At 45.7% G+C, this 26,372-nt stretch overlaps 2 protein-coding genes across 4 annotated transcripts; both read right to left on the reverse strand.

Annotated features, from left to right (window-relative positions):
* Positions 1 to 279: 279 nt before the first annotated feature.
* On the reverse strand, positions 280 to 15,197 carry RDM1 (RAD52 motif containing 1). Of its 3 annotated transcripts, none has more exons than XM_083470488.1 (7): positions 12,486 to 13,738; positions 12,121 to 12,300; positions 9,205 to 9,327; positions 6,294 to 6,465; positions 4,686 to 4,775; positions 3,129 to 3,217; positions 280 to 834 (listed from the first exon to the last, which is right to left on the reverse strand). In XM_083470488.1, exons 1-7 carry the CDS (start codon positions 12,639 to 12,641, stop codon positions 778 to 780), a joined length of 867 nt encoding a protein of 288 aa, XP_083326614.1. In that variant the 5' UTR covers positions 12,642 to 13,738; the 3' UTR covers positions 280 to 777. The 3 variants fall into 3 exon arrangements, with proteins under 3 accessions (XP_083326614.1, XP_083326615.1, XP_083326616.1); XM_083470489.1 differs by lacking the exon at positions 12,486 to 13,738 and adding an exon at positions 13,862 to 15,197 and having other exon boundaries at positions 282 to 834; XM_083470490.1 differs by having other exon boundaries at positions 282 to 834; positions 13,030 to 13,738.
* Positions 15,198 to 15,600: 403 nt separating this feature from the next.
* GH1 (growth hormone 1) lies at positions 15,601 to 25,235 on the reverse strand. Its single transcript, XM_083470492.1, has 5 exons — positions 25,084 to 25,235; positions 21,529 to 21,695; positions 21,017 to 21,133; positions 18,415 to 18,576; positions 15,601 to 16,012 (listed from the first exon to the last, which is right to left on the reverse strand). Exons 1-5 carry the CDS (start codon positions 25,139 to 25,141, stop codon positions 15,812 to 15,814), a joined length of 705 nt encoding a protein of 234 aa, XP_083326618.1. The 5' UTR covers positions 25,142 to 25,235; the 3' UTR covers positions 15,601 to 15,811.
* Positions 25,236 to 26,372: the final 1,137 nt, after the last annotated feature.

The following is a 26,372-nucleotide window of genomic DNA, read 5'->3' on the forward strand; positions in this document are numbered from 1 at the left end:
CGTATTTGCTATACAGTGGTACCTCGGGTTAAGTACCGTATTTTTTGCACCATAACACTCACTTTTTTCCTCCTAGAAAGTAAGGGGAAATGTCTGTGCGTGTTATGGAGGGAATGCCTACGGGTGGCATGCCTACGGATTTTCCTCCTCTAAAAACTATGTGCGTGTTATGGTCGGGTGCGTGTTATAGAGCGAAAAATACGGTATTTAATTCGTTCCAGAGGTCTGTACTTAACCTGAAACTGTTCTTAACCTGAAGCACCACTTTAGCTAATGGGGCCTCCTGCTGCCGCTGCACCGCCTGAGCACGATTTCTGTTCTCACCCTGAAGCAAAGTTCTTAACCTGAAGCACTATTTCTGGGTTAGCGGAGTCTGTAGCCTGAAGCATACGTAACCTAAAGCGAATGTAACCCAAGGTACCACTCTACTGAGGACAAATACTCACCTTTGAATGAAAGAAACATAACAGATCATTTTTTTCAGGAACCAATTTATTAGAAAAAAAAGAGACTAAATTGGTAAGGAGGGAATCACCCCACTTCGCTAAAAATAAATAGGCAATTATAGGCAATCGTTTGATAGGCAGGTGTCAATTTATGGAAATCATCATCTGCAACCACGGCAAACAACAAAATGGGACTTCCAATAATGTCACGAGCTGCAGATGCGGCAGTTGCCCTTTCAAAGCAGAGAGAAGGACTCAACAGGTGTAAAATATCCTCCTTTAAAGGCATTACTCTGTGGGCACCAGGTGCTATTTTCAATGCATGCTAAAATCAAGAGATCTCCTCTTCCTCTACAGGACTTAACTGTGAGAGTGATAATTCAGTCACCTGGGAAGAGAAGGAAGCGTTTGTTATTCTGCACACTCTGGATCACTTACGTTTCACAGTAGACCAGTGGTACCAAATAGCATGGGAAACAGCCTTACTAGAAAAATCACCGTATTTTTCACTCTATAAGACGCACCAGACCACAAGACGCACCATGTTTTTGGAGGAGGAAAACAAGAAAAAAAATATTCTGAATCTCAGAAGCCAGAACAGCAAGAGGGATCGCTGCGCAGTGAAAGCAGCAATCCCTCTTGCTGTTCTGGCTTCTGGGATAGCTGCGCAGCCTGCATTCGCTCCATAGGACGCACACACATTTCCCCTTACTTTTTAGGAGGGAAAAAGTGAGTCTTTTAGAGCAAAAAATACGGTAACCAATAAACTGAAACTGACACAGCCCAAAAAGACGACGACAAAAATCCACCAACAGCATACAAATCAATATGGCTAACCTGATCCAAAACACCCACTCACCCCACTCACACATGAAAACAAAGATCACCACAGCCAACCACCAATGAACAGCCACACCCCAGGCCAACCCCAACCTCTCTCACCACCAAAGGAACACAAGTGAACAGCAGAGAACTTGCACAAGCAACGCTGACACCAAACCCCACATATATTAAGTAAAATGGAAACATCGCCACCCGACCCCACTCATCTTCCTTCCCCTCCACCTCTTTCCCCCTATTCTTCCTAATGTCTCAACAAATGAAACCGATTTGTAAAAAATAAAATAAAATAAATTATATGAGAGAAAAAATACGAGAGAGAGACATTGCAAATAGCTTTGTAAATCAAGAAAATCTTTAATAAAAATGCATTAAAACTTCGCAGACTGGGGCTGTGTACACAGCATACATTGAAAGCACATTATTTCCCCTCAAGAACTGTACGCCCCTCATACAGCTACATTTGCTAGGACCCTTAATGAATTACTCTTCCCTTTTTTAAAAAAAAAAATTGGGAGGAACTCCTGTATTTTAAATGTACAGTGGTGCCCCGCAAGACGAATGCCTCGCAAGACGGAAAACTCGCTAGACGAAAGAGTTTTCCGTTTTGGAGGTGCTTCGCAAAACAAATCTCCTATGGGCTTGCTTCGCAAGACGACAATGTCTTGCGAGTTCCTGCTGGTTTTTTTCCTCCCCCCCCTTTTCTAAGCCGCTAAGCCGCTTATCAGCTGATCCGATCAGCAGATAAGCCGCTAAAAGCAGCTAAAAGCCGCTAATAGCGCTAAGCCACTTATCAGCTGATCCAATCAGCAGATAAGCCGCTAAAAGCCTCTAAAAGCCACTAATAGCGCTAATCCGCTAATCCTTCAATGGGCTTGCTTCGCAAGACGGAAAAAACTGCTAGACGAAGAGAATCACAGAACGGATTCTTTTCGTCTTGCGAGGCACCACTGTATGCTGGGTAAGCAGGCTGAAGCTGCTGAAACGGTATTTTCAATATCTGTGCCTGCTGCTGTACACCCATGATCCTTCCCTCCCCACAGTGGGTGATTTTTTTTGGGGGGGGGCAAGCTTGAATGTGGGCCTGAGCAATCAGGAATTGGTTTTTGAAATACGCCAGTCACCTTTCCCTTGCTTTCATTCTGCTTTCACCCTGCCCCACATGCAACTAAAAAGGAGCTCGGTCTGACAGGGTCTGACAGGGCTGCAGAATCCCTAAAAAAATAAAATAAACAGAAATTGCTTTGATGGATTAGACAAGAAGAGCTCTCCCCAGTTGAAAACCACTGTGAATCTGAGCATGATAGGGGATAAAAAGGTAAAGGGACCCCTGACCATTAGGTCCAGTTGCGGACGACTCTGGGGTTGCGGCGCTCATCTTGCTTTATTGGCTGAGGGTGCCGGCGTACAGCTTCCAGGTCATGTGGCCGGCATGACTAGGCCGCTTCTGGCGAACCAGAGCAGCACACGGAAACGCCGCTTACCTTCCCGCCGGAGCAATACCTATTTATCTACTTGCACTTTGAAGTGCTTTGGAACTGCTAGGTTGGCAGGAGCAGAGGCCGAGCAATGGGAGCTCACCCCGTCACGGGGATTCGAACCGCCGACCTTCTGATCGGCAAGTCCTAGGCTCTGTGGTTTACTCTTCTGCAAAGCCAGCCATCCGGGTTCCTAAGCGAACCTGACAAGCAGTTCATCCTCAGTGGATTTTCTCAACTTTCTAACAACAGAGAAGCCATATTTTCCCTCATCACTCTCTCCTATGAAGCTAAGGTGCCCAAAAACTGAGTTTAACAGATCAAAGCAATCTGACGCTGTACATTAGATAGTGTTCCAGCTTACCTGGATGAGACCTTTGAGTTCCTCTTCTGTTAAAAGGTCAACGTGGTCTTCCTGGGGACAGCTGTACTCCACAGCTACCTTCCCATTCTCTGAAAACAGTCAAGCAAATGTGAACAAGATAAAACAAGGAAAAAGCTTTCTGTATTATTTCCTGATGTACTTGACATTTATTTAGGGGTTTTTTTTATACAGGACCAGATTCAACTAGACCAGGCTTCCTCAACCTCAGCCCTCCAGATGTTTTTGGCCTACAACTCCCATGATCCCTAGCTAGCAGGACCAGTGGACAGGGATGATGGGAATTGTAGTCTCAAAACATCTGGAGGGCTGAGGTTGAGGAAGCCTGAACTGGACAGACCCACTAGCAGAAGCCTGTGAGAGGACTTCTGTTAGCCCAACAGAGCTTCCCCTCCTCGTCTTCCTGAAATTGGCTCTGGGTGGTGGTGGAACCCCCAGAACCACACACTGGAGAGAGGAGCTCATTCCATCAGGCAGACAGAAATACTTGTCTCCTTAGTGCTATGCTGAATTCCTCCTGTAGGATTAACATAGGATTTCAGAATTACCGTATTTTTCGCTCCATAGGACGCACCGGACCATAGGAGGGGGAGAACAGGGAAAAATTTTTTTTTCTTGTTCTCCCCCTCTAAAACAAGGTGCGTTCAAGGTACATTCACCCGAGCTTGTGGGGCTGGCGGTGGGGGGAAGCGCTGCTTTCCCCCCCCCACCAGCCTCAAAGATCCCTGAAGCCTTTGGAGCGCAGCGCCCGCTGCCCTTGTGAGGCTGTGCGCGCAGCCATCCCCAAGCTAGAACAGTGAGACGGAGCGCTCTGCAGTGCTCCGTCTCCCTATTCTAGCTTTGGGCTTAGCAGCGCAGCCTGCATTCGCTCTACAGGACGCACACACATTTCCCCTTAATTTTTGGAGGGGAAAAAGTGCATCCTATAGAACGAAAAATACGGTAAAAGTATGATTTGATATTTCATAGAGACATCGTATTGTAGAGCAGGAAGGAGCTCTGGGGGTCATTTAACCCAACCCACTGCAATGCAGGAATCTCAGGTAGATCAAACATAATAATAATAATAATAATAATAATAATAATAATAATAATAATAATTTATTTATATCCTGCCCTCCCCAGCCGAAGCTGGGTTCAGAGCGGCTAACAACAATAAAAGTAACAGAACGTTCTAAAATCAATTTGTTCTAAAATCAATTCAAAATCAAATTAATGGCAACCATTGGGCTAGAGCTCTGTGAGGATTACCAAAGGAGGGGGTCAGGCTGTGCCCTGGCCAAAGGCCTGGTGGAACAGCTCTGTCTTGCAGGCCCTGCGGAAAGATGTCAAGTCCCGCAGGGCCCTAGTCTCTTGAGACAGAGCGTTCCACCAAATTGGGTGGACCATTGCCCCCCCCCCCACCTCTGCTTATAAACCTCCAAGGAAGGAGCCCACAATCTCCCAAGGGAGTCCATTTCTAGGGAGACAAATGGGTGCGCAAGGAAAGAGCAAACAGAATGTACATATGAAAAAATAAACAAAAATAAAGAGCCTTGCCTAGAACTATAATGAGAATCTTCTGAAATGCATCTGAGAGGGCTCGATGCACGGCAAGCTTCTGGATGTTGTTCGCGGCCAGGAGAAACTCTGAAAGACAGAAGCCAGCAGAAGACCAGATTGTTTCATGATACATCTGTCTGCCAGCCAGCTGCTGTCAGCCTCTGAACTAATCAATGCTTTAAGCCGTAGCAGTTTGAATGTCCTTATAATGTTGGACCTGAAACACTAATACACTTTAATATTCTTCCAGATGTCTGTGATACCAAAGAAAATAATTAAATCCGTAATATTACAAAGGAGTATCTTTAATCATAACAAAACGCACAATGAAACTCCAGGTGGTCATTCTAGTTATAATATAAATACAGTGGTACCTCGCAAGACGAATGCCTCGCAAGACGAAAGACTCGCAAGACGAAAGGGTTTTTCGTTTTTTGGGTTGCTTCGCAAGACAAATTTCCCTATGGGCTTGCTTCGCAAGACGAAAACGTCTTGCAAGTTTGTTTCCTTTTTCTTAAAACCGTTAATACCCAGGGCATCAACGCATTCCTATGGGAAACCGTGCTTCGCAAGATGAAAAATTCACAAGACGAAAAAACTCGCAGAACGAATTAATTTCGTCTTGCGAGGCACCACTGTATAAGGATATTTTTTATACGTTCCTACTAAAAAGAAAGGAGGGGAGGGAGAAAACTGTGACTACACATTTCCAGATTTGACTAGATATTTGTCATAATAAGGAATGTCCACAATTTCTTCCATCATTTGACTTCCCAAAATATTAATACATTGTAAACTCTTAGGTCTCTGTTGGTTCTAAACATCTTAGTATAAGCAATGAATTTCTGGCATTGTGCCCAAAAGTTATCTTGTCTCTGTCTTCTTTCTCTCGAGATCTTAAAAAAGAAGTCATTTTTGCCACAATTGCAAAATCCTGTACCTTTGCAGTGATTTTTTGGTTTGCCCTGTGATTTCTTGCGTACTTTACAAACCAAAAATCTGAACAACCCAAGCAGTCCAGTGAAATCTTGTCTCCACTGCTGTCTTTTGTGCTGCAGAGTGCAGCAAAGAGACTACGGGTCAATCGCCATCTTCAGCCAAACCTATTGTCCAGGATCCTGGTTCTTTAGGCTCAAGCAATAACCCTCTTCCTGATCAATATTCTTAAAGGTAAAGGGACCCCTGACCATTAGGTCCAGTCGTGACCGACTCTGGGGTTGTGGCGCTCATTTCGCTTTATAGGCCGAGGGAGCCGGCGTACAGCTTCCGGGTCATGTGGCCAGCATGACTGAGCCGCTTCTGGCAAACCAGAGCAGTGCACGGAAACGCCGTTTACCTTCCAGCTGGAGCAGTACCTATTTATCTACTTGCACGAGTGTGCTTTCAAACTGCTAGGTTGGCAGGAGCAGGGACCGAGCAACGGGAGCTCACCCCGTCGCGGGGATTCGAACCGCCGACCTGCCGATTGGCAAATCCTAGGTTCTGTGGTTTAACCCACAGTGCCACCTGCCTCCTGATCAGCGTTCCTACTGACCACATAATTAATAACAATAACACTTTTATACTTCTTGTTTCATTCTGTCTTCCCACCCTGCCCCATATTACCTTGGCTGGGATCTACATTAAGCTCAGCCAGACCAATCCCTCTGGTGCGGATCCCATATCGGGGGAAGGTTAATTCTTGGATACACAGATATTTGGCATTCCTGCTCCTGGGCGATGTCCTCACTTCTTCCACGTCGTTCTCCTCGTCTTCAAAACCAGATATGTTCTGGAGCTGCTCCCAACAGAAACTGTGTTAGCAAAGGTCCAGCTGCTTTTAGCTACCCCAGAAGTTGCTCCCCTGTCCCTTCATAATTCCAGGGAATCTTTCTGCATGCCAGGACTCAAAAAATGCAGTTTGCCAGGTTGCCACCAGCAACCAGTAATATTTTTATGGCAACCACAAAATAAGTTATTTCTCTTCCAAGTCCTCTGGCACAATCAGAGTTCCAGTTTATCGTCTTCTTCTTACATAATGCTTTCACAGTGGTACCTCTGGCTGCGAACAGGATCCATTCCAGAGGCCTGTTCGCAACATGAAAAGAGCGCAACCTGCAGTGGTGCGTCTGCGCACATGCGAGTTGCGATTCGGCGCTTCTGCGCATGACATCTTTTTACGCTTCTGCGCATGTGCGAGCGGCGAAACCCAAAAGTAACCCTTTCTGGTAATTCCGGGTTGCCGCAGGACGTAACCTGAAAGAACGTAACCTGAAGCAAAAGTAACACGAGGTATGACTGTACTTATTTTTCACAGTATCTCCCTCTCTTCTTGACCAAGGTTTGGGGTGGCGGTCAAAAGCAGTGAAGGTAATTGGTAGGGTGGCTCCCATCATCCTCTAGGGACCAGAGGAAGGGGAGAGTTGTTCTCACAAGTTAACACTGAGTTTTGGAGACTTTCACAAGTCGAGAGAGATTTTCACTGCACCTGAACATCTCTCCCAGCTCACTGCAAAATGAGAGGTTGACCTCTCAGCACTCCACCCTGAACATGCTAGAAGACCCAGGAGATGGGAGCAATTAGCAACTGGAGACAACATCAAAAATGGCTGGCTACTAAGAGCAGCCGAGATTTGTGGACCACTAAAAGCGATGCCTGAAGTGGAAGAATTTGAGGTGGTGAGACGAGACTGTTTATGTCTCCCTGAAGAGAAGAGAGGGAGGACTGGTCTGCTTGAAAATTGGGATGGAAGCATCATTCTCAACTTTAAAATGCCAGGCTTTTGCTTTTTAATTAGGATCATATGGTATGATGATACCCTAGCCTGTTGTGATCCTCATCTTTTTTTGGTGGGGCTGGGTAAGATTTGTCCCTTTTTATATTACAGTGGTACCTCAGGTTAAGTACTTGATTCATTCCGGAGGTCTGCACTTAACCTGAAACTGTTCTTAACCTGAAGCACCACTTTAGCTAATGGGGCTTCCTGCTGCTGCCACGCCGCCGGAACACGATTTCAGTTCTCATCCTGAAGCAAAATTCTTAACCTGAGGTAATATTTCTGGGTTAGCGGAGTCTGTAACCTGAAGCATATGTAACCCGAGGTACCACTGTATTGCAAGATGAACATTTTTAGTAAATAAAATTTGTTGTTTTAACCTTTTGTACTTGTATGCTTTTTTTTACAATTGTAAGCCATTTTGAGTGATGAATACATGCAGCAACAACAACAACAACAACAACAACAACAACAACAACAATAATAATAGTGCCAACCCACCCCATCCCACTTCGAGCACGTCCTATAAAGCTTACAATGGACAGCCATTTTAAAAAAATAAGATAATATTTGTTCGCCGCCTCTCATGATGTCAGGGACTGGGCAGAAGAAGAATGGTGGAGACCACCTCCCCAGCCTGACCTTCCCAGAGAAGAAGACAGTTTGGAATTACAGTGGTACCTCGGGTTACATACGCTTCAGGTTACATACGCTTCAGGTTACAGACTCCGCTAATCCAGAAATAGTGCTTCAGGTTAAGAACTTTGCTTCAGGATGAGAACAGAAATCGTGCTCTGGCGGCGCGGCAGCAGCAGGAGGCCCCATTAGCTAAAGTGGTCTTTCAGGTTAAGAACAGTTTCAGGTTAAGTACGGACCTCCAGAATGAATTAAGTACTTAACCCGAGGTACCACTGTACAACAGGTGATTGAGGGAGGTCACAGCTCAGAGGCAGATGAGGGGGAAAGCTGGGAAATAATGGGAGAGGAGGGGGAGGAAGTAGCAGCAGCACCAGAGGGGTGACAGCTGACGGACACAGTGTCTTTAGAAAGCATCCCAGACACACACACCCTCTCCCAGAACCCGGCGAGCATTGAAAGTAGGAGAGCAAAGAGCTCAAAGGCAGAGGGCACATAGCAGCACCCGTAGCTATGACACATGAGAGAGGGAGACAGTGGAGACTCACTTGGGGCAATGCCATTATTCCAAAAGGCTGCATTTCCAAGCCTCTCTCTATGAATATTGAATAAAAAGCAGTTGGTAAGAACTCTTCTTTGTCTTATCCGTTTCTGGCAGCCTGCCGTGGGGCTTGCATCGTCTGCCGCCTGACACATAGGTAGCAAACCCCAATGTAACTGTTGGGGTTTTCTCCCAACCCTTAGAGCAGTGGTGGCCAAATTTGGCCCTCCAGCTGTTTGGGGACTACAATCCCCATCATCCCTGACCACTGGTCCTGTTAGCTAGGGATGATGGAAGTTGTAGTCCCAAAACAGCTGGAGGGCCATGTTTAGCCACCACTGCCTTAGAGCAGGCTTCCTCAAACTCGGCCCTCCAGATGTTTTGGGCCTACAACTCCCATGATTCCTAGCTAGGAGGACCAGTGGTCAGGGATGATGGGAACTGTAGTCTCAAAACATCTGGAGGGCCGAGTTTGAGGAAGCCTGCCTTAGAGGGAAGCTGTGACACTTAGCAGACTTAGTATCTCATAAGAAAGTGGGAGTGAAAACAAGAAACCTAAGTGCAAATAGCAGGCCATCCTTACCGTGATGATACGACTGGACCAGCTGTTGAAACCAAGGAAGTGATTGGCTAATTCCCGGCATCTGTAGCTGCTCAGACCCAAGCCTTGCTGTGAAAAGGGCCGCTGTCTGGTACAGAGGCAAACCTGGGCATGGAAGGGGTGGGGGAAGAAAAAGACGTCCCAGGTGATAACAACCCACAGTCACCATCATCTTTTCTTCCACAGGTGAAGACAAGAAGCGATGGCATTTCAACTATTTGCATCAAGAGCCATTGGACTACTGCAATGCGCACTACGTGGGGCTACCTTTGAAGGTGACCCGGAAACTACAACTAAGCCAGAAAGCGGCAGCTAGACTGGTGAATGGGAGCGGCCGCCGAGACCACATAACACTGGTCTTGAAAGACCTACATTGGCTCCCAGTACATTTCCGAGCACAATTCAAAGTGTTGGTGCTGACCTTTAAAGCCCTAAATTGCCTTGGCCATGGGGGAGCGTCTCCACCCCCATCGTTCTGAACGGACACTGAGGTCCAGCACCGAGGCCTTCTGGCGGTTCCCTTACTGCAAGAAGCCAAGTTACAGGGAACCAGGCAGAGGGCCTTCTCGGTAGTGGCACCCGCCCTGTGGAACACCCTCCCACCAGATGTCAAAGAGAACAACAACTACCAGACTTTTAGAAGACATCTGAAGGCAGTCCTGTTTAGGGAAGCTTTTAATGTTTGATGTATTACAGTATTTTAAATTTTTTTTGGAAGCCGCCCAGAGTGGCTGGGGAAGCCCAGCCAGATGGGTGGGGTATAAATAAAATAATAATAATAATTGTTGTTGTTGTTATTATTTCAGAACATTCTCCCATTCGCTTTGGTTTTTTTTAACACAAAGCAAAGCCTTACAATGGTTTTACAATCTTCTAAGAAACCAGAGGCTTTTCTCCTGGGCATTGTCGGCCAATTGGTGCCAAGGAAAGACAGAACTTTTTTTTATGTATGTGACAACAGCTGCAAGAATACTCATCGCAAAGTATTGGAAGACACAAGATCTACCCACCCTGGAAGAATGGCAGACGAAGGTGATAGACTATATGGGACTGGCCGAAATGACTGGCAGAATTCGGGACCAGGGGAAAGAGACAGCGAAAGAAGATTGGAGGAAATTTAAAATCTATCTTAAGAAATATTGCAAAATTAATGACTGCTAAAATGTTGTGGTTATAGAAAATAGGGGATTACAGAAGCAAAAGATTATGTAAAAGAAAAGAATGAGGAAAAAGTAGATAAAATTAAGGGGGAGGATTTGCTGAAACAATTTGAAAATTGGGATGCAGAAAGGGGAGGTATGGGGAAGTCGGTGAAGTAAGTTTTAAGAAAAAAAGGATTTGAAATTATGCATGTTTGTTTTTGTGTGTGTATTTTTTGTGTTGTGTATTTTGTGTGTCTTTTATAATTTGTGAAAATCCAATAAATATTTATAGATAAAAAAAAAATACAATGGTTTTACAATCTTGCCTTTTCTTTGCATTAAGAAGCTGTTGCCACCCCACCCATCAGTATGAAGAGTCGCAGGAGGAGGAAAGAACTGCTTCCTGGCCTTGGGATCTGTAGCAGCATGACACGGATTGGGGAAGGTCTAAGGCAGTGGTTTTCAACCTTGAGTCCCCAGATGTTTTTGGCCTACAACTCCCATGATCCCTAGCGCACAGGACCAGTGGTCAGGGATGATGGGAGTTGTAGGCCAAAAACACCTGGGGACCCAAGGTTGAGAAAGGCTGGTCTAAGGGGTTACCCTAGGAGGGCAGTAATGAGGGAAGTGTGGGAGGAGGGGATTGGCAAGAGAACCAAGCAGTGGGTGGCACTGTGGTCTAAACCACTGAGCCTCTTGGGCTTGCCGATCAGAAGGTTGGCAGTTCAAAACCCTGCAATGGGGTGAGCTCCCATTGCTCTGTCCCAGCTCCTGCCAACCTAGCACACCAGTGCAAGTAGATAAATAGGTACCGCTGTGGCGGGAAGGTAAATGGCGTTTCCGTGCACTCTGATTTCCATCAAGGTGTTCTGTTGTGCCAGAAGTGGTTTAGCCATGCTGTCTGTGGACAAACGCTGGCTCCCTTGGCCTGAAAGCAACCCCATAGTCGCCTTTGACTGGACTTAACCATCCAGGGGTCCTTTACTTTACATTTTTTAGAAAATGCGTATATTAGGAGAGTTCGCACTAAAATACCAATGCTAATTTTCACAAAGACTGAATTTGCAAACTGATGAGAAAATGTGGAGAACTGTACTTAACAATGGGGGGATGAGAAACTGCAAGAACCCAAAATGGACAGTACAGTGGTACCTCAGGTTAAGTACTTAATTCGTTCCAGCGGTCCGTACTTAACCTGAAGCACCACTTTAACTAATGGGGCCTCCTGCTGCTGCCGCGCTGCACGATTTCTCTTCTCATCCTGAAGCAAAGTTCTTAACCCGAGGTACTATTTCTGGGTTAGTGGAGTCTGTAACCTGAAGTGTATGTAACCCGAGGTATCACTGTATCTACTATAATGTGTATAATGTGTGAGATGGGGGGTGCTGAACCGTGCTGAGCGCTATTGATTTACAGTCAAACTATACATGATGTGAAGCCTCTGTGATTAAAACGTGCAACATGTTTTTATTTTACACCCCCACCAAAAAAGCAGCTGTGTGAGTCCCCACTTGAATTGGGATGGGGGCACAGGGCCAGAGTGTTATGTGCCAGTTGGAGAAGCTTTGTGGCTGCTTTTGGTAAAATAAAAAGATGTCAGAAATTCCAGTCATGGCACCTTCTACATCCTGTTTCTAACCCCAGGGGAAAACTACCTCATTGCATTAGAATTTACTCATAAGCGCACACAGACTATTCTGCAGAGAATACAGCTGTAACATAGACACAGTCTTAAGATTCTGCGATGGTAATATACCTTCAAAGGGGATTTCTGAAACAGGGGCCGCTGGTTACAAGCAGATTGTGCCTTGCTGGCATCTCTCACAGAGTAGAACTTCACAAGGGCATAATAGCCAGGCCCAGCGACTGGAGCATTTTGGTGAACCTTCACGGAATAGAGCGGCCCAAATGCGGAGAAGGTTAAATACAGAGCATGCTGGAAGGGAAGGGAAAAAAATTCCATTGGAAAAAGCAAAGCTAGAAAATCTACTAGCATAGCATAGCATAGCATAGCATAGCATAGCATAGCATAGCATAGCATAGCATAGCATGAGGTCTCTGCAGCATAAGATTCTGGGTGCTACGGCAGAGTAAAAGGTAGATCCATGGGGCACAACCTACCAGAACATCTCCTGAGCAAACTCCATTGAAAATAATAGGGGCTGTGCCCATATAACATGCTACAATCCTTTGTCTCGGTGCAGTCCTCAGGTGATAGCATTCAACCTCGTGATATTTTGTCCAATTCAAGATGCTGCTTTTGACCTTTATAGTCATAGCTGTCAACTTTCCCCCCTTTTTAAGGGAAATTCTCTTATTCCAAATATGAATCCTCGCAAGAAAAGGGAAAAGTTGACAGCTATGTTTATAGTCTTTCACAGCTTGGGATGGGGCACCCTAAAGACCACTTTCACCCCTATCAACTTGCCCAGGCACTAAGATTTTCCACAGCAGCTCCTCTCAGAGCACCAACAGCTGAGACTTTATTGTGAAGATGCTTCTTTAAGGCACCCCCCTTTTTATCAAGTATCAGGCTAATCCATTTTTTAATCCTTGGGGCATTTTTAATGCTATGTACTGAGAAACAGCATTAAGAGGGCAGTTGTTTTCACTTTATTGTTTTAATTGCTTATTTCAGTTGTGTGTTGTGCTAATGGTTCATAACCTTTAACTGGCTTATTGCGCATTTTATCATTGTTTTGATTCCTAAACTGCATCGTATATCGTCCTAGGATAAATATCTATAAAATGCTGGAATAAGCAAAGGTGTTTCTGATCCGTTTTACAAAACCAGGAACCGGTCGTTACTCCAAAGCGCGAAGACCGATTCAAAAGCTGCTTCCAATCAGGGACAAGGAATCAGCTGGCCTCCTGATCTTATTGGACTACAACTTCCGCCAGCCGCAGCCAGCACAGCCGGTAGTCAGGGATGATGGGAGTTGTAGTCCAACAACAGTGCGCCAACGGCGAAAGGTCCCCCGGGCTCCCCAGCCCCGCTCGAAGAGTTCCGGCCCAGGCGGAGGTTAGCCAGTCCCGCATCTGCTGCCCATCCCGACGTTCATCCGTACACGGATCCAGCGGAGGCGGGACAGGAGCGATAGCTCCTCGCGCGAGCCTTTTCAAATTCAGTTCCGCTTCCAAACGATTCCAATAAATTTGTGTGCCAGGTCCCCCGCAGCATAAACGCTATTTTTTCATTTCATTTTTTTTAAAGCAGAGCCAAAGCGAGTGCAGTTCTTAGCCCCGGGCAAGCGGACACAGTGCGTCCCGACACGCGTTCGCGAGCAACCCCGAACGTCTGAAGAGGTCTGCAAAGAAACCCTCTCTCGCCCCTGAAAGCATGCATGCGTGTCGGGCGCCGAAGGTTCCCCACCCGAATACCTGAATAACCCACCCAAACACAGGGCAAAGCCAAGGAAATAGAAAACTATTGCTGCCTTGCAGGGGGTTGGACTAGATGACCCTCGGGGGTCCCCTCTACAATTCTGCGATCTTGCCTCTGACGCGTCTGTCTCCAATCCCAAAATGAGCAGGGTCCGTCCGTTTCCATCCGGGACGCGGAACTCCACTATTTCTGCCATGGATCAGCTCCAGAGCATGAAGCGGATTTGCAGCCAAAAAAACAAAAGCCCCACTCCCTCCTGGGGGCGGCCCTCTAGTCCACGTGTTTGCAGACGGAGGGCTCCGGTGACTTCCCGGGACTCCCTCTGCCCTCGCCTCCTGCGTCGAAGTTCAACACCAAACCTCATCTCTGGAGCACAAAAAAGCCTCCAGTAAATTAAGGCTGGGATTGCAGCCACGAAATTAAAATCGGAAGAAATGTCAATCCGAAGGAAACCCAGCTGATGTTTGGTCCGATTTAGCGCTAAAGATCAGGTTTTCCCCAGGGGAAAGTTGGAGGGCAAATGGAAGTTTGGATGAGCCTAGAATCATACCCAATCAGGGCTAGATTGGCATCCATCTGTCTCGGGAGACAACAGAGGAGTAGTCCTTTGGCCAAACTGTTGGAGGTTTACAGGAGAGACCAGTGCAGGAAAGACATGTTTTGTTGCATCTGGTCAGGGATAAGGGGGGAAGGAAAGGGCTTCCAAATCAGAAGGTGGCAGGAACTTTATCCAGAAATGAAGCACAGGGGTTTCCTTTTTTATAATTTTTTAAATGAAGTAAGCTCCATAGGCACAAACACTGTATGGGTGATTTGCAATTTATGTGCATTAAACTTGTGCACATTCAGCTTTATTTGCTTGGCAAAAAAATAAAAATGGGTTGGACGTCCTGGAAATAAACCTTTGGCAGTCTCACTTTCCACTGAACTCAGCGTGCTTTGACTATACATAATTTTGGTTTTAGGCACTTTCTCTAGAACGTCAACCCAGCATAGGCTGAGAGTCACCCTTGCTTCAGACCTTCATGCAGCTTTCATGAAAGGAATTTTAAATGATGATATTCCAAAAGACAAAACTATTTTTTTCTTATACGCAACGCCTGCATCAAGAATCCTGGTGGGTAAGTATTGGAAAGGGAATCAGTTACCCACTAGGGGAGAGTGGTTATGTAAGCTTTCAGAATACTTAGAAATAGCCAAATTGACAGACATAATAAGACAAAAACCAAAAAGTGAAGTAAAAAAAGAATGAGAGTGCCTAAATGAATACCTTAAAAGTCAAGGTTCGAGGACAGAAATCCGTCTGAGTCTGGAATAACCTTGTGAAGTGAAAGGATAAGAAAGAGGGATTTATATCTAGATGTTAGGATAGAGATGATAAGGAAAACAGGAAGACACAATGAGAGATAAAGGAGGTGCTGTGGGATTGGTGAAAGTCAATGTTTTTTTTTTTTACTGTTTATATTATTAACTTGTAAGGTATGGATTTGTTTTTTGTTTGTTTTGTTTTTTGAATGATGGTTTTTGTGTGTTGTGTATTGTTATTTTTCGATATTTTTCGTGGTGTTGTGTGGAAAATCCTAATAAAATTTATTTTAAAAATTTAAAAAAGAAAGGTGAAAGGGGGCTTCTAAGGACACACCCTTAGAACACGCACAATCGAGAACCCACTTAACACAAGGTTCCTGACTGTAGGGGAGGTTCAATGGAGCATGCATAGAAGAGTCTCCCCCCATTTTCAGGCCTTCACAGTTGGAAATAAACCTGATGGGGGCAAGGGTAAAGAGGCCCCCTCGCTCGCAAAGGCCTATCTGAGTTGATCCAGTACAAATAACAACGTCTGAACGGAGCTAGAGGCAAAACTGCATTTATTGTTACAAGTACAAAGAAGCGCCGAGGGTCTTTGCAAGCCTCAGAGCTACAGAATGCACGACATTTTGCTCTTGACTTGACTCAGGGTTTCCTCACACGCACACACGAGGTCACAGCAGAGGTATCGGCAGCGCACTAACTTCAGGCTTTGGGAAATGGGACCGAAGGGAGAGGTAGATCTCTTCTGCCCTCAGATGGTGCAGTTAAGTTCCCCGAAGCGCCGGCACTTCATCACTTTCAGGTAGGTCTCCACCTTGTGCAGGTCCTTCTTGAAGCAGGACAGAAGGCCGTAGTTTTTCAGCAGAGCGTCTTCGCTCCGGAGGTTGACGTCAAATTTGTCGTAGGTGGGTCTGAGCAGCTGGGCGCCCCGTGAGCTCCCGTCCTCCAGCTCCTGTGGGAAAATACGCTCTTGCAAATGGGAAAGGTACTACGACGGACCTTGAAAGCCCTAAATGGCCTCGGCCCAGAATACCTGAAGGAGTGTCTCCACTCCCATCGTTCAGCCCGGACACTGAGGTCCAGCTCCAAGGACCTTCTGCCGCTTCCCACGCTGCGAGAAGTGAAGCTACAGGGAACCAGGCAGAGGGCCTTCTTGGTAGTGGCACCCGCCCTGTGGAACGCCCTCTTATCAGATATCAAGGAAATAAACAACTATTTGTCTTTTGGAAGACATCTGAAGGCAGCTCTGTTTAGGGAAGTTTTTAATGTTTGATAATAATAATAATAATAATAATAATAATAATAATAATAATAAATTTTATTTATATCCCGCCCTCCCCAGCCGAAGGGGAGCCTGTCAGGGCGGCTAACAACACTAAAATAGTGCAACATTATAAAAACATTATAAAAATTAATTAAAATCAAAACTGATGGCAACCATAAACTAAAGTTTTGTAAAGATTGCCAAAGGAGGGAGTCAGGCTGCGCCCTGACCAAAGGCCTGGTGGAACAGCTCTGATGTTTAATTGTGCTTTTAATATTCTGTTGGGAGCCGCCCAGAGTGGCTGGGGAAACCCAGCCAGATGTGCGGGGTATAAATAAATTATTATTATTAGGAAACATGGCCCCAAATCCCAAACTTGGGAGATTTTGAAAATTTCCCACCATTTGCTTCATGACTAATTACAACAACCGCTGCCCTGTGTTGTAGGTGGGCAGAGGCTTGCATGCAGCCCCTGGAATGGGAGAAGACAGGTGGAAGGTGTCTATTGGCAAGCATTTGAAGCCTATCTCTCTAGGTGAGGCTTCCTCAACCTTGGCCCTCCAGATGTTTTTGGCCTACAACTCCCATCATCCCTAGCTAGCAGGACCAGTGGTAAGGGATGCTGGGAATTGTAGTCTCAAGACATCTGGAGGGCTGAGGTTGAGGAAGCCTGCTATAGGTACTTCTCAGCCTGGCTGCAAAATTGAGTAAGAGGCCTTGCAAAGGCAGTTCTGCAATGGATGGGTTGAGATGCAGCAACAGCAATGCCGGACTCAGCAGCAGTTACTGTTTTCGGCTTTCCCCCAAATGTGGCTTAATTGCAAGTTAAATGCCTTGTTAGTAAAGTTAAAGGGACCCCTGACTGTTAGGTCTAGTTGTGGCCAACTCTGGGGTTGCGGCGCTCATCTCGCTTTAAAGGTCAGCATGACTAAGCCGCTTCTGGCAAACCAGAGCAGCACATGGAAATGCCATTTACCTTCCCGCCGGAGCGGTACCTATTTATCTACTTGCACTTTGAGGTGCTTTCGAACTGCTACGTTGGCAGGAGCAGGGACCGAGCAATGGGAGCTCACCCCGTCGCGGGGATTCGAACCGCCAACCTTCTGATCGGCAAGTCCTAGGCTCTGAGGTTTAACCCACATCGCCACCCGCGTCCCAAATGCCTTGTTGGGTGAGGCCAAAAGAGAAGCTCACATGAGCACAACTTGCATTCTTCAGCAACTAAATTTAGATCTAATTACAGCAAAAAAGGTCATCAAGCAAAGATTGGAGGAGGTTGATTTGCAACAAAATCTTACTACAGGTGGAGGTACATGTTCCCCGATAAACCAGGGCATTACATTTATGCCCCAGATACCTCAATATTTGTCTACCTTATCGGTTGCGTCGCATAGATTCGCTTTTGTTAGAGCCAGATTTAATGTGTTCCCCTCAAATGTGCTGAACAATAGATTTTCTAATGGTAAAACCTCTGTTTTATGCGCATGTGACAACAAATCAATAGAATCCCTTCATCATATCTTGTTTAATTGTCCTTTATATATTGTTCCCCGATCAAGGATTCTGAGTTCAATCATTTTGGAAACTCTTGCAAAACCACCTGAATCACATCTCGCCTATCTACTCCAGGACATTGATTCTCATAGAACATTACAGGTTGCCAGATTCCTGAATTCAGTTCTTTCATATAAAAGACTTCATGGAATGCTGCATGACTATTAAACACCAGTAAACTCTACCCACCATCTTTATAATCAAGGCCACAATATGGTACATCTAGAGATTGTATGTAATGTGAAGGAGAGTATGCGTTGAAATATTTTAGTTGATATTTTAGAATGTAAAATGCTATTTTATTTATTGATTGGTTTTTACCTTGTGGGCTTATAGCCGAATAAAGTATTATCTATCTATCTATCTATCTATCTATCTATCTATCTATCTATCTATCAGCAACTGGAGTTCAGAGGCATCTTGTCTCCAGTATTGGGAGTTAGCACACAGTCGTCGTGGTTAGTAGGGTGATTAGAACTGTAGCTTGGCTCAAAGCAGCTGCTTGCCCCTTTGCCCCTTGGGAACAGATGGCTTACCCTCATAAGAGTCTGGATGCCTTCTTCCAAGTCTTGGAGTTTTTCATACACTCTGTCCGAAGTCCCAAAGACCAGACTATTAGTGAAGACCCTGCTTAGGAACCGTACAGGGCCTAGCCAGGACTGAATGAGAGTCAGCGAAAACCTGAGCAGCTCCATGTCCTTGAAGGGAAAATAAACAAAGAGGCCAGTGTTAAAAAGAACCATAATGAGCCACTCATTTCCCTCCCATCATAGCCTTCAAGACTGAAGACACTCTCTTAAGTACGTCATCTCTGTGCCATACCAGCTTTGCACAAGCAAAGCAAAACGTTGTTGTGGTGGCCCCACAACCTTGGGATTCGTTCCCTGGAGGACTCGCCAAAACCTGAACCTGTACATCAGGGGTGGGGAATCTATGGCCTTCTTGACGACAGCTCCCATCCTTGACCACTGATCACATTGGTGGATGAAACTGATGCGGTTTGGAGCCCCTGTGTTTCCATTAGAGCAACAAATGTTGACTCGGATCAAGGAAATGGTTTGAGAGGGAATGCTGTGCCCTGGGTTCAACGTGTGCCTCTTTGTACTTACAGCCCTCTCCATCCAACCCAATAACAAGGTAGATAACGGTGTAGTAATTATTATAGTTTTCCTGTCCTTGAGCATCAAACGTCAACCTAAATAAGGGCACCACCTCCAGAAGATGTACAGCAGGGGTGGGGAAACCTGTGGTGTCAAACTCCCAGATGTCAAACACCCTCAAAATCTTAGTTCCAATCGGATTTCTTTCCTTGCACTGATACTAACAGGTTAAGTGACCACTGACCATTAGGTCCAGTCGTGACCGACTCTGGGGTTGCGGCGCTCATCTCGCTTTATTGGCCGAGGGAGTCGGCGTACATCTTCTGGGTCATGTGGCCAGCATGACTAAGCCGCTTCTGACGAACCAGAGCAGCGCACGGAAACGCCGTTTACCTTCCTACCGGAGCGGTACCTATTTATCTACTTGCACTTTGACGTGCTTTTGAACTGCTAGGTTGGCAGGAGCAGGGACTGAGCAACGGGAACTCACCCCATTGCAGGGATTCGAACTGCCGACCTTCTGATAGGCAAGTCCTAGGCTCTGTGGTTTAACCCACAGTGCCACCCACATCCCTAGATAATGGTATACTAATTATTATACTTTTTCCGTCCTTGAGCACCAAATGTCAACCTAAATAAGGGCACCACCTCCAGAAGATGGAGGGGTGGGGAAACCTGTGGTGTCAAACTCCCAGATGTCAAACACCCTCAAAATCTTAGTTCCAATCGGATTTCTTTCCTTGCACTGCTACTAATACTCTCTCAAGAAGAAGAAGAAGAAGAAGATCTCCCAAATGCCATGTCTAGCTTAACCCCATGACCCAAAGGTACCTCTTAAGGACTTGGGCAGAGGACTTTCCCAGCCCTATTCCAGGAAACCCTTACATTTAATTGAAGTATACCTGGAGCCATTTGCGCGAGTGGGATTCAATTACATACCGGCTAATTTAGTAGTTGGTCTGCACAACAAAACTGCTTCTGAATCTGATTTTTTTCTGCAGGAAGGAAAGTGAAGGGGAAAACACTGGAAAGGGTGGAATAAGGCTTGCCTTGAGGCAACATCATCTAACCTACCCTCAAACAAATCAGAATGGATGCTCCTTAAACAGTAGGCATCTAGGTTCTCTGCAAACAAATAAGATTGCTCCGGAACGAGGTTGTCAGGAAGCGCCCTTGATAACTTGCTAAAGAGTAGTGAATGCCAGATGATGCTTATAAAGCTGGCGGAGGGCATTCTCTCAATGGGCACGAATGGCTGGGAACATTCCTTCCTCAGTGATGGAATAGTTACGTTGTTTGGGACAAGTTATGTTCAGATGGCAGCTGGAGAGAAAATGGGATTGTAAAGTATTGTTGCAGAAGTTGGGAGCTGCCCCACTGTTCGCCAAGTGGGACAATGAGAAGCTAAACACACAAAACACGGAAATTCCAGATTTTGCACCTTGATGCAGCCATTCCATAAAATAATCAATAAACACACAAGACGGATCAGATGAAGACAGAGAACTTAGATCTGGTCAAACGTACCAGTCTTTTTCCAAATGGCGAATCTTATCGGAGGAAATAATTCCTGAACGTCGAGATACCACTTTAGTGGTTAACTTGTCTGATAAAACTTTAAAAACCAGAGGAATCTCGAGTATTAAATCTAGGTCTAGGTTTTGTTCCTACTCCCAAGTATTCTGCATTTCAAACCAGGATGGATTTATTTAAATTAATTTTAGACTCTGTGAAAGGATTCGGTGGAACTGTAACAACCCTTCATGTGGATTATTGGACTCTATGAACAGACAGGTGGAATAGACACTTATACATGTATGGACCTTAGGCATGAACAGACTATAGAATGAACTGACCCACTGGGTCTTCTGCTATTTTCATTGAAATCTACAATTTGATACAATGAATAGTATACCTTATTTATTCAAAAGTGCAGCCGGTTACGTCTTGTGTGTTTATTGAGTATGTTTCACGTAACCATAGATTTGTTGTTGTTTTGCTAATTCCATAAAATAAGGCAACAAGGGAGGCAACCTACTGTTCTTTGCTGCGCATCGTCCTTCCCTGTGGGCGCAGGGATGGTTTCGGAATAACAGTACGAAGACGGAGAGTTTTTGTTGGAGTACCGCTGGGCTTCTGAGATGTAGGAACGTTCCTGTAAAAAAACAAACAAAAAACAAAAGCCACAAAATGCTATGAGGGTTGTTTCCTCCATCCACTGTTTAGCCAGGAGCAAAGGTGAAGTAGAGGCTGGATAAGGGACTGCCAAGCCAAGTTATAATTATGCCTGAGTGGCACCCAGCCGCCCTTGTTCAGAAGGAATGATGATATAGAAACCAAATGGATGCATTTCTGAATAGTACACTATGGTGGAATCTACACACATATAAAAAAACGCTGTGAAAATGCTTTTTTAAAAAAACGTTTTGAAAAAGACACAGAATTTGGCATAGCTCACTGTCGCCATCTACTGTCACATTTGTATATTGCACTATCCAACACGTTCAAAACATTTTATTTGCAGCTGTATAGCTGAGTCCTATTACTCACAAACTCCTTGAAGGTGTCAGCTGCAAGCAGGTGAAGATGCTGTGCCCTTATAACTGCGTTGGCAAACAGGCTGGAGAGGGGCATTGTGGGAAAGGCCGTTGTTCCCTTCGGCCATTGCAGGGCCAAGATAGTCAGTGCAATGACAAACAGAGAAGAAGGTCTGGAAGCTGCAAAAGAAGATGGAGGCTGAGATTCTCAGATCAAAGGAGAGTCCTTTGCAATGCGTGCAACATAATTGAAAGAAGCAACGTGACACCTAAGTAGCTCCTTTAAATCCATGCTTTGTGCAAATCTTGCAATTTGATATATTCTGCTAAAGCCAAGCTCCAGTCTAGGTAGATCTCTGTTCATCTCTGAAAAGCCTTATAATCAACCTGTAAAAACAGCGATGGGGAATCTGTGGCTCTCAAGATGCGATATGACTCCAACTCTCACCAGCCCCAGCCCATGTTGCCAGCAATCAAGGATGATGGGTACTGGAGTTCAATGACGTCTGGAGAGTCACATCGCCTTTTCAAGTGAGCAAAGTTAAAGGTTACAAAATTCGAGCTGCTATAGAGCTCAGATTTCACTTCTTCTACAATGACCTTAGGGATGCGGGCGGCAGTGGCGTAGCGTGGGTTGTCAGCACCCGGGGCAAGGCAAATAATTTGCGCCCCTAACCCGTGGATTTGCGCCCCCTAACCCGTGGATTTGCACCCCCTAACCCTAACCCCCAGATGTTGCGCCCGGTGCGGCCGGCCCCCCCTGCACCCCCACACTACGCCACTGGCGGGCGGCGCTGTGGGTTAAACCACAGAGCCTAGGACTTGCCAATCAGAAGGTTGGCGGTTCGAATCCCCGCAACGGGGTGAGCTCCTGTTGCTCGGTCCCTGCTCCTGCCAACCTAGCAGTTGAAAGCACGTCAAAGTGCAAATAGATAAATAGGTACTGCTACAGCGGGAAGGTAAACAGTGTTTCCGTGTGCTGCTCTGGTTCGTCAGAAGCGGCTTAGTCATGCTGGCCACGTGACCCGGAAGCTGTACGCCGGCTCCCTCAGCCAATAAAGCAAGATGAGCGCCGCAACCCCAGAGTCGGTCACAACTGGACCTAATAGTCAGGGGTCCCTTTACTTTTACAGTGACCTTACAAGGTCATAGCTTCTTTTTGAGCGAATTAAACTAAACTTTGCTAAACCCGGACTGCTTTCTGTTACCTGGTTATACCACTGAGAGTTGCCTCTGAACCGCACAACCGTCTTTTTTGGAGAAATATACATTTAGTAAAGTGTGAGCCCTCCCAGCGTTCTTCCAGAGGAAGCCATGGCATTTAAAGCAGTTATTGACTGTTCAACATATGCCCAGGTGAGATAGTTATCCTCCTTTGGGATGGGGCCGGTTTGGCAAAATAATTCTTGCCAGTTCTTGCTGCTGGCATAGGCAGGCGGGTTGGAGGTTGTATTCCAACTCACCTTTTCTATTATTTCTTCAAATAGATTAGAAAGGCAAATCTAGGCAGCCACCTTCTGGCACCCTCACCCCGGTATTTGGGCTCTAAACTAGAAGCAAGATTTGCTGGGGAAGACAAATACCTTATACCTGGTCAGACCTATGGTCTTAACAGCCCACCTGCACTGAATTGTTAGTCACCTTTCTGAGACCTTCTGCAAGAGATCTTTTAGCTAGAAATGTTGGGGACTCAAGTAAGCAGCTGCAATGTACACGGTGCAAGTAGTCTGCCTCTCTGCTGGGGAGCTGGCATTTGAAACAAGCAGCCTGCACCTTGTCTGACGTTTGGTGTGGAGCAAAACCAATGGGGAAAACGAGAGCAAAATGGAAGCAGTCATTGGTGCTTCCCCATTCGTGGATGTTTCCCAAGCACGCCCCAATCTTCCCTTCAGAATCATTGCCTGACTCTTGAGGTGCCCTTACTGTCACTTTTCAAGATGAGGTGAGTTCTTTTTTGCAGTGGTGTACCATGGACTGCAAGAAGATCAAACCTCTCCATTCTTAAGGAAATCAGCTCAATGAGTGCTAACTGGAAGGACAGATCCTGAAGCTGAGGCTCCAATACTTTGGCCACCTCATGAGAAGAGAAGACTCCCTGGAAAAGACCCTGATGCTGGGAAAGATGGAGGGCACAAGGAGAAGGGGACGACAGAGGACGAGATGGTTGGACAGTGTTCTCGAAGATACCAGCATGAGTTTGACCAAACTGCAGGAGGCAGTGGAAGACAGGAGTGCCTGGCGTGCTCTGGTCCATGGGGTCACGAAGAGTCGGACACGACTAAATGACTAAACAACAACAACAACAAAGTGGTAAACTGTGAAGTGCAGGAGCTCATAGCCATGCCTTTGAAGAGAAATTCAACATGTAGGCAGTTGTGTTGAATACACACACAAACACACAACATAGCATAACAGCCAATTCATTAGGAACAGCATGATTGCAATCCTGTGTGTAGTTTCTCGCGATGTAAGGGCGCCATGATTTCAATCCTGTCCTGTATTCCTCTTTGTCAGCACTGTTTCCATTGTGCTACAGTTTGATTTCTGCTAAAACCTAAATCATCATCATCATTAAAATTTGTAAAAATTGCCCTTCATCTGAAGATCACAGGTTGGTCACCACATAAAAATACAACACAGTGAGAACACAAAATACATAATAAAACAAAAACAAAACAATGACTCCTTCAATATGAACACAATTAATTATATCGTTAATTACATAATTAATTTCAGTGCATTTCAATGGAAGAAAAACACCAGCAACAGTGCATAAAATAACACAGTTATGTGATGTTCTTACCGTAAAAAAAATAATTTTTTTAAGTACTGCTCGTATTTCGTGACTTCTGTTACTGATCTCAGGAAAATGCATGAATTGTGGCAATCCCTGTCCTTGTTTTTATTTCTGACAGAAGTCTCCAAATTCACTACTTGGGAGTAAGCGTAGCTCAACTGGTGGAGCAGGAGGTTCTTAATCTCAGGGTTAAGATGGTTTGCAGGCTTAGCAGCAGTTTGAATGGCAGCAGTTTTCTTCCCCTCCACCCCAAGCTTGTCAAATTGGGCACAGGAGCCACTGGGCTGATAGCTGGAGTGGGGAAGATTTAGACTTCCAAAGCAGTCACCCACGTACAGTCCATGTTTTATCACTTAGCTTGTTAAGCATGTTGAATTCTTACTATGACCTGAACTTACCTGACAGTTGTACCTATTTGCATGACAGACTCCCCTGCCCTGCCCTACAAGATTGCTGGGTCTCATTTTGCTCCTTGTATAACAAAACCCAAAGTTACGAATTTGCTTAATATTAGCACAGAGAACGACATCCATCAAAGCAGCAGCTAATTCCCAGATATCATCTTAACTTGGATTGCCACCTTTCTGATGCACAGAGATTTCCATAACTTTAGCAGCTGCCCAACCAGCCAAAATGTAACAGGTGAACATTATCCCCATGAGGAAATCGGCACCCATTGGATTTCTGCAGAGCTTGCTGTTATAAAGGACGCAGAATCTCTTTCGTTCAGAAATATGGCAACCTCCCTCTTCTTAACATGCAAAAGCATACCTGAATCCATGTCCCGCTGGCAAATCACTGAGATGTTTGAAGGCAGTTTTCCTCTCATCAGTACTACTTAATGCCCCACCTGAGCCATACTTATATGCCAAGCATATAATGTTTATTGATCGGATGCGTAAATCCATGCTTGCGTTTGCTAACCAGCACATGCAGATGCATATATGTAGAGGCTATCCATGTCAGTTGGCAACAACAAGGGTGTTGACCTGCATCATCAACACCTGGGCAGATGAGATAGGACAACCTGATCTCAGCTGTGTCCACATAGGCTGTTGGTACACCGCCAAAATAGGCTTGCGATCAGGTGGTGGGTGTTACAATGCCCAGCGAAAATTCCACCATCTTCCTTGCTAGAGACCTCTGGCCAAGGTGAATGTTGGATTTGACTGTTTGTACCTGGTTGTTGGGGACGCGGGTGGCGCTGGGGGTTAAACCACAGAGCCTAGGACTTGCCAATCAGAAGGTTGGCGGTTCGAATCCCCGTGATGGGGTGAGCTCCTGTTGCTCGGTCCCTGCTCCTGCCAACCTAGCAGTTCGAAAGCACGTCAAAGTGCAAGTAGATAAATAGGTACCGCTCTGGCGGGAAGGTAAATGGTGTTTCCATGCACTGCTCTGGTTTGCCATAAGAGGCTTAGTCATGCTGGCCACATGACCCGGAAGCTGTATGCCGGCTCCCTTGGCCAGTAAAGTGGGATGAGCACCGCAACCCCAGAGTCAGTCACGACTGGACCTAATGGTCAGGGGTCCCTTTACCTTTTACCTTTTTTCCTGGTTGTTGACAATTGGAACTAGATTCTGTTGTTGGCATACATGATTGTTGTACCAAATTTCTCTTGCTAGGTGGGGACTACAGGGGCATTATTATTATTATTATTATTATTATTATTATTACCCCACCCATCTGGCTGGGTTTCCCAAGCCACTCAGGGTGGCTACCAAAAGAATATAAAAACATGATAGAACATCAATCCTTAAAAACTTCACTAAACAGGGCTGCCATCAGATGTCTTCTGAAAGTCGGATAGTTGTTTATATCCTTGACATCTGATGGGAGGGCATTCCACAGGGCAGGCGCCACCACCAAGAAGGCCCTCCGCCTGGCTCCTTGTAACCTCACTTCTCGCAGGGAGGGAACCACCAGAAGGCCCTTGGCACTGGATCTCAGTGTCTGGGCTGAACGATAGGGTTGGAGATGCTCCTTCAGGTATACTGGACCGAGGCTGTTTAGGGCTTCAAAGGTCAGCACCAACACTTTGAATTGTGCTCTGAAATGTACT

The sequence above is a fragment of the Podarcis liolepis genome (assembly GCF_965112155.1).
Source record: "Podarcis liolepis genome assembly, chromosome: 13".
Taxonomy (NCBI): Eukaryota; Metazoa; Chordata; class Lepidosauria; order Squamata; family Lacertidae; genus Podarcis; species Podarcis liolepis.

What these genes read in the sequence shown, in the direction of transcription:
- RDM1 (XM_083470488.1), bottom strand. Translation starts at nt 12,641, where the DNA reads ATGACTATAAAGGTCAAAAGCAGCATCTTGAATTGGACAAAATATCAC. An exon ending in TTCAGAAATCCCCTTTGAAG is followed by an intron (nt 9,328 to 12,120) that starts GTATATTACCAT and finishes TTCCATGCCCAG; the next exon opens with GTTTGCCTCTGTACCAGACA. An exon ending in GATTCTCATTATAGTTCTAG is followed by an intron (nt 3,218 to 4,685) that starts GCAAGGCTCTTT and finishes GACTGTTTTCAG; the next exon opens with AGAATGGGAAGGTAGCTGTG.
- GH1 (XM_083470492.1), bottom strand. Translation starts at nt 25,141, where the DNA reads ATGAGAGGAAAACTGCCTTCAAACATCTCAGTGATTTGCCAGCGGGAC. An exon ending in CTGACACCTTCAAGGAGTTT is followed by an intron (nt 21,134 to 21,528) that starts GTGAGTAATAGG and finishes GTTTTTTTACAG; the next exon opens with GAACGTTCCTACATCTCAGA. An exon ending in ACGATGCGCAGCAAAGAACA is followed by an intron (nt 18,577 to 21,016) that starts GTAGGTTGCCTC and finishes TTTCCCTTCAAG; the next exon opens with GACATGGAGCTGCTCAGGTT.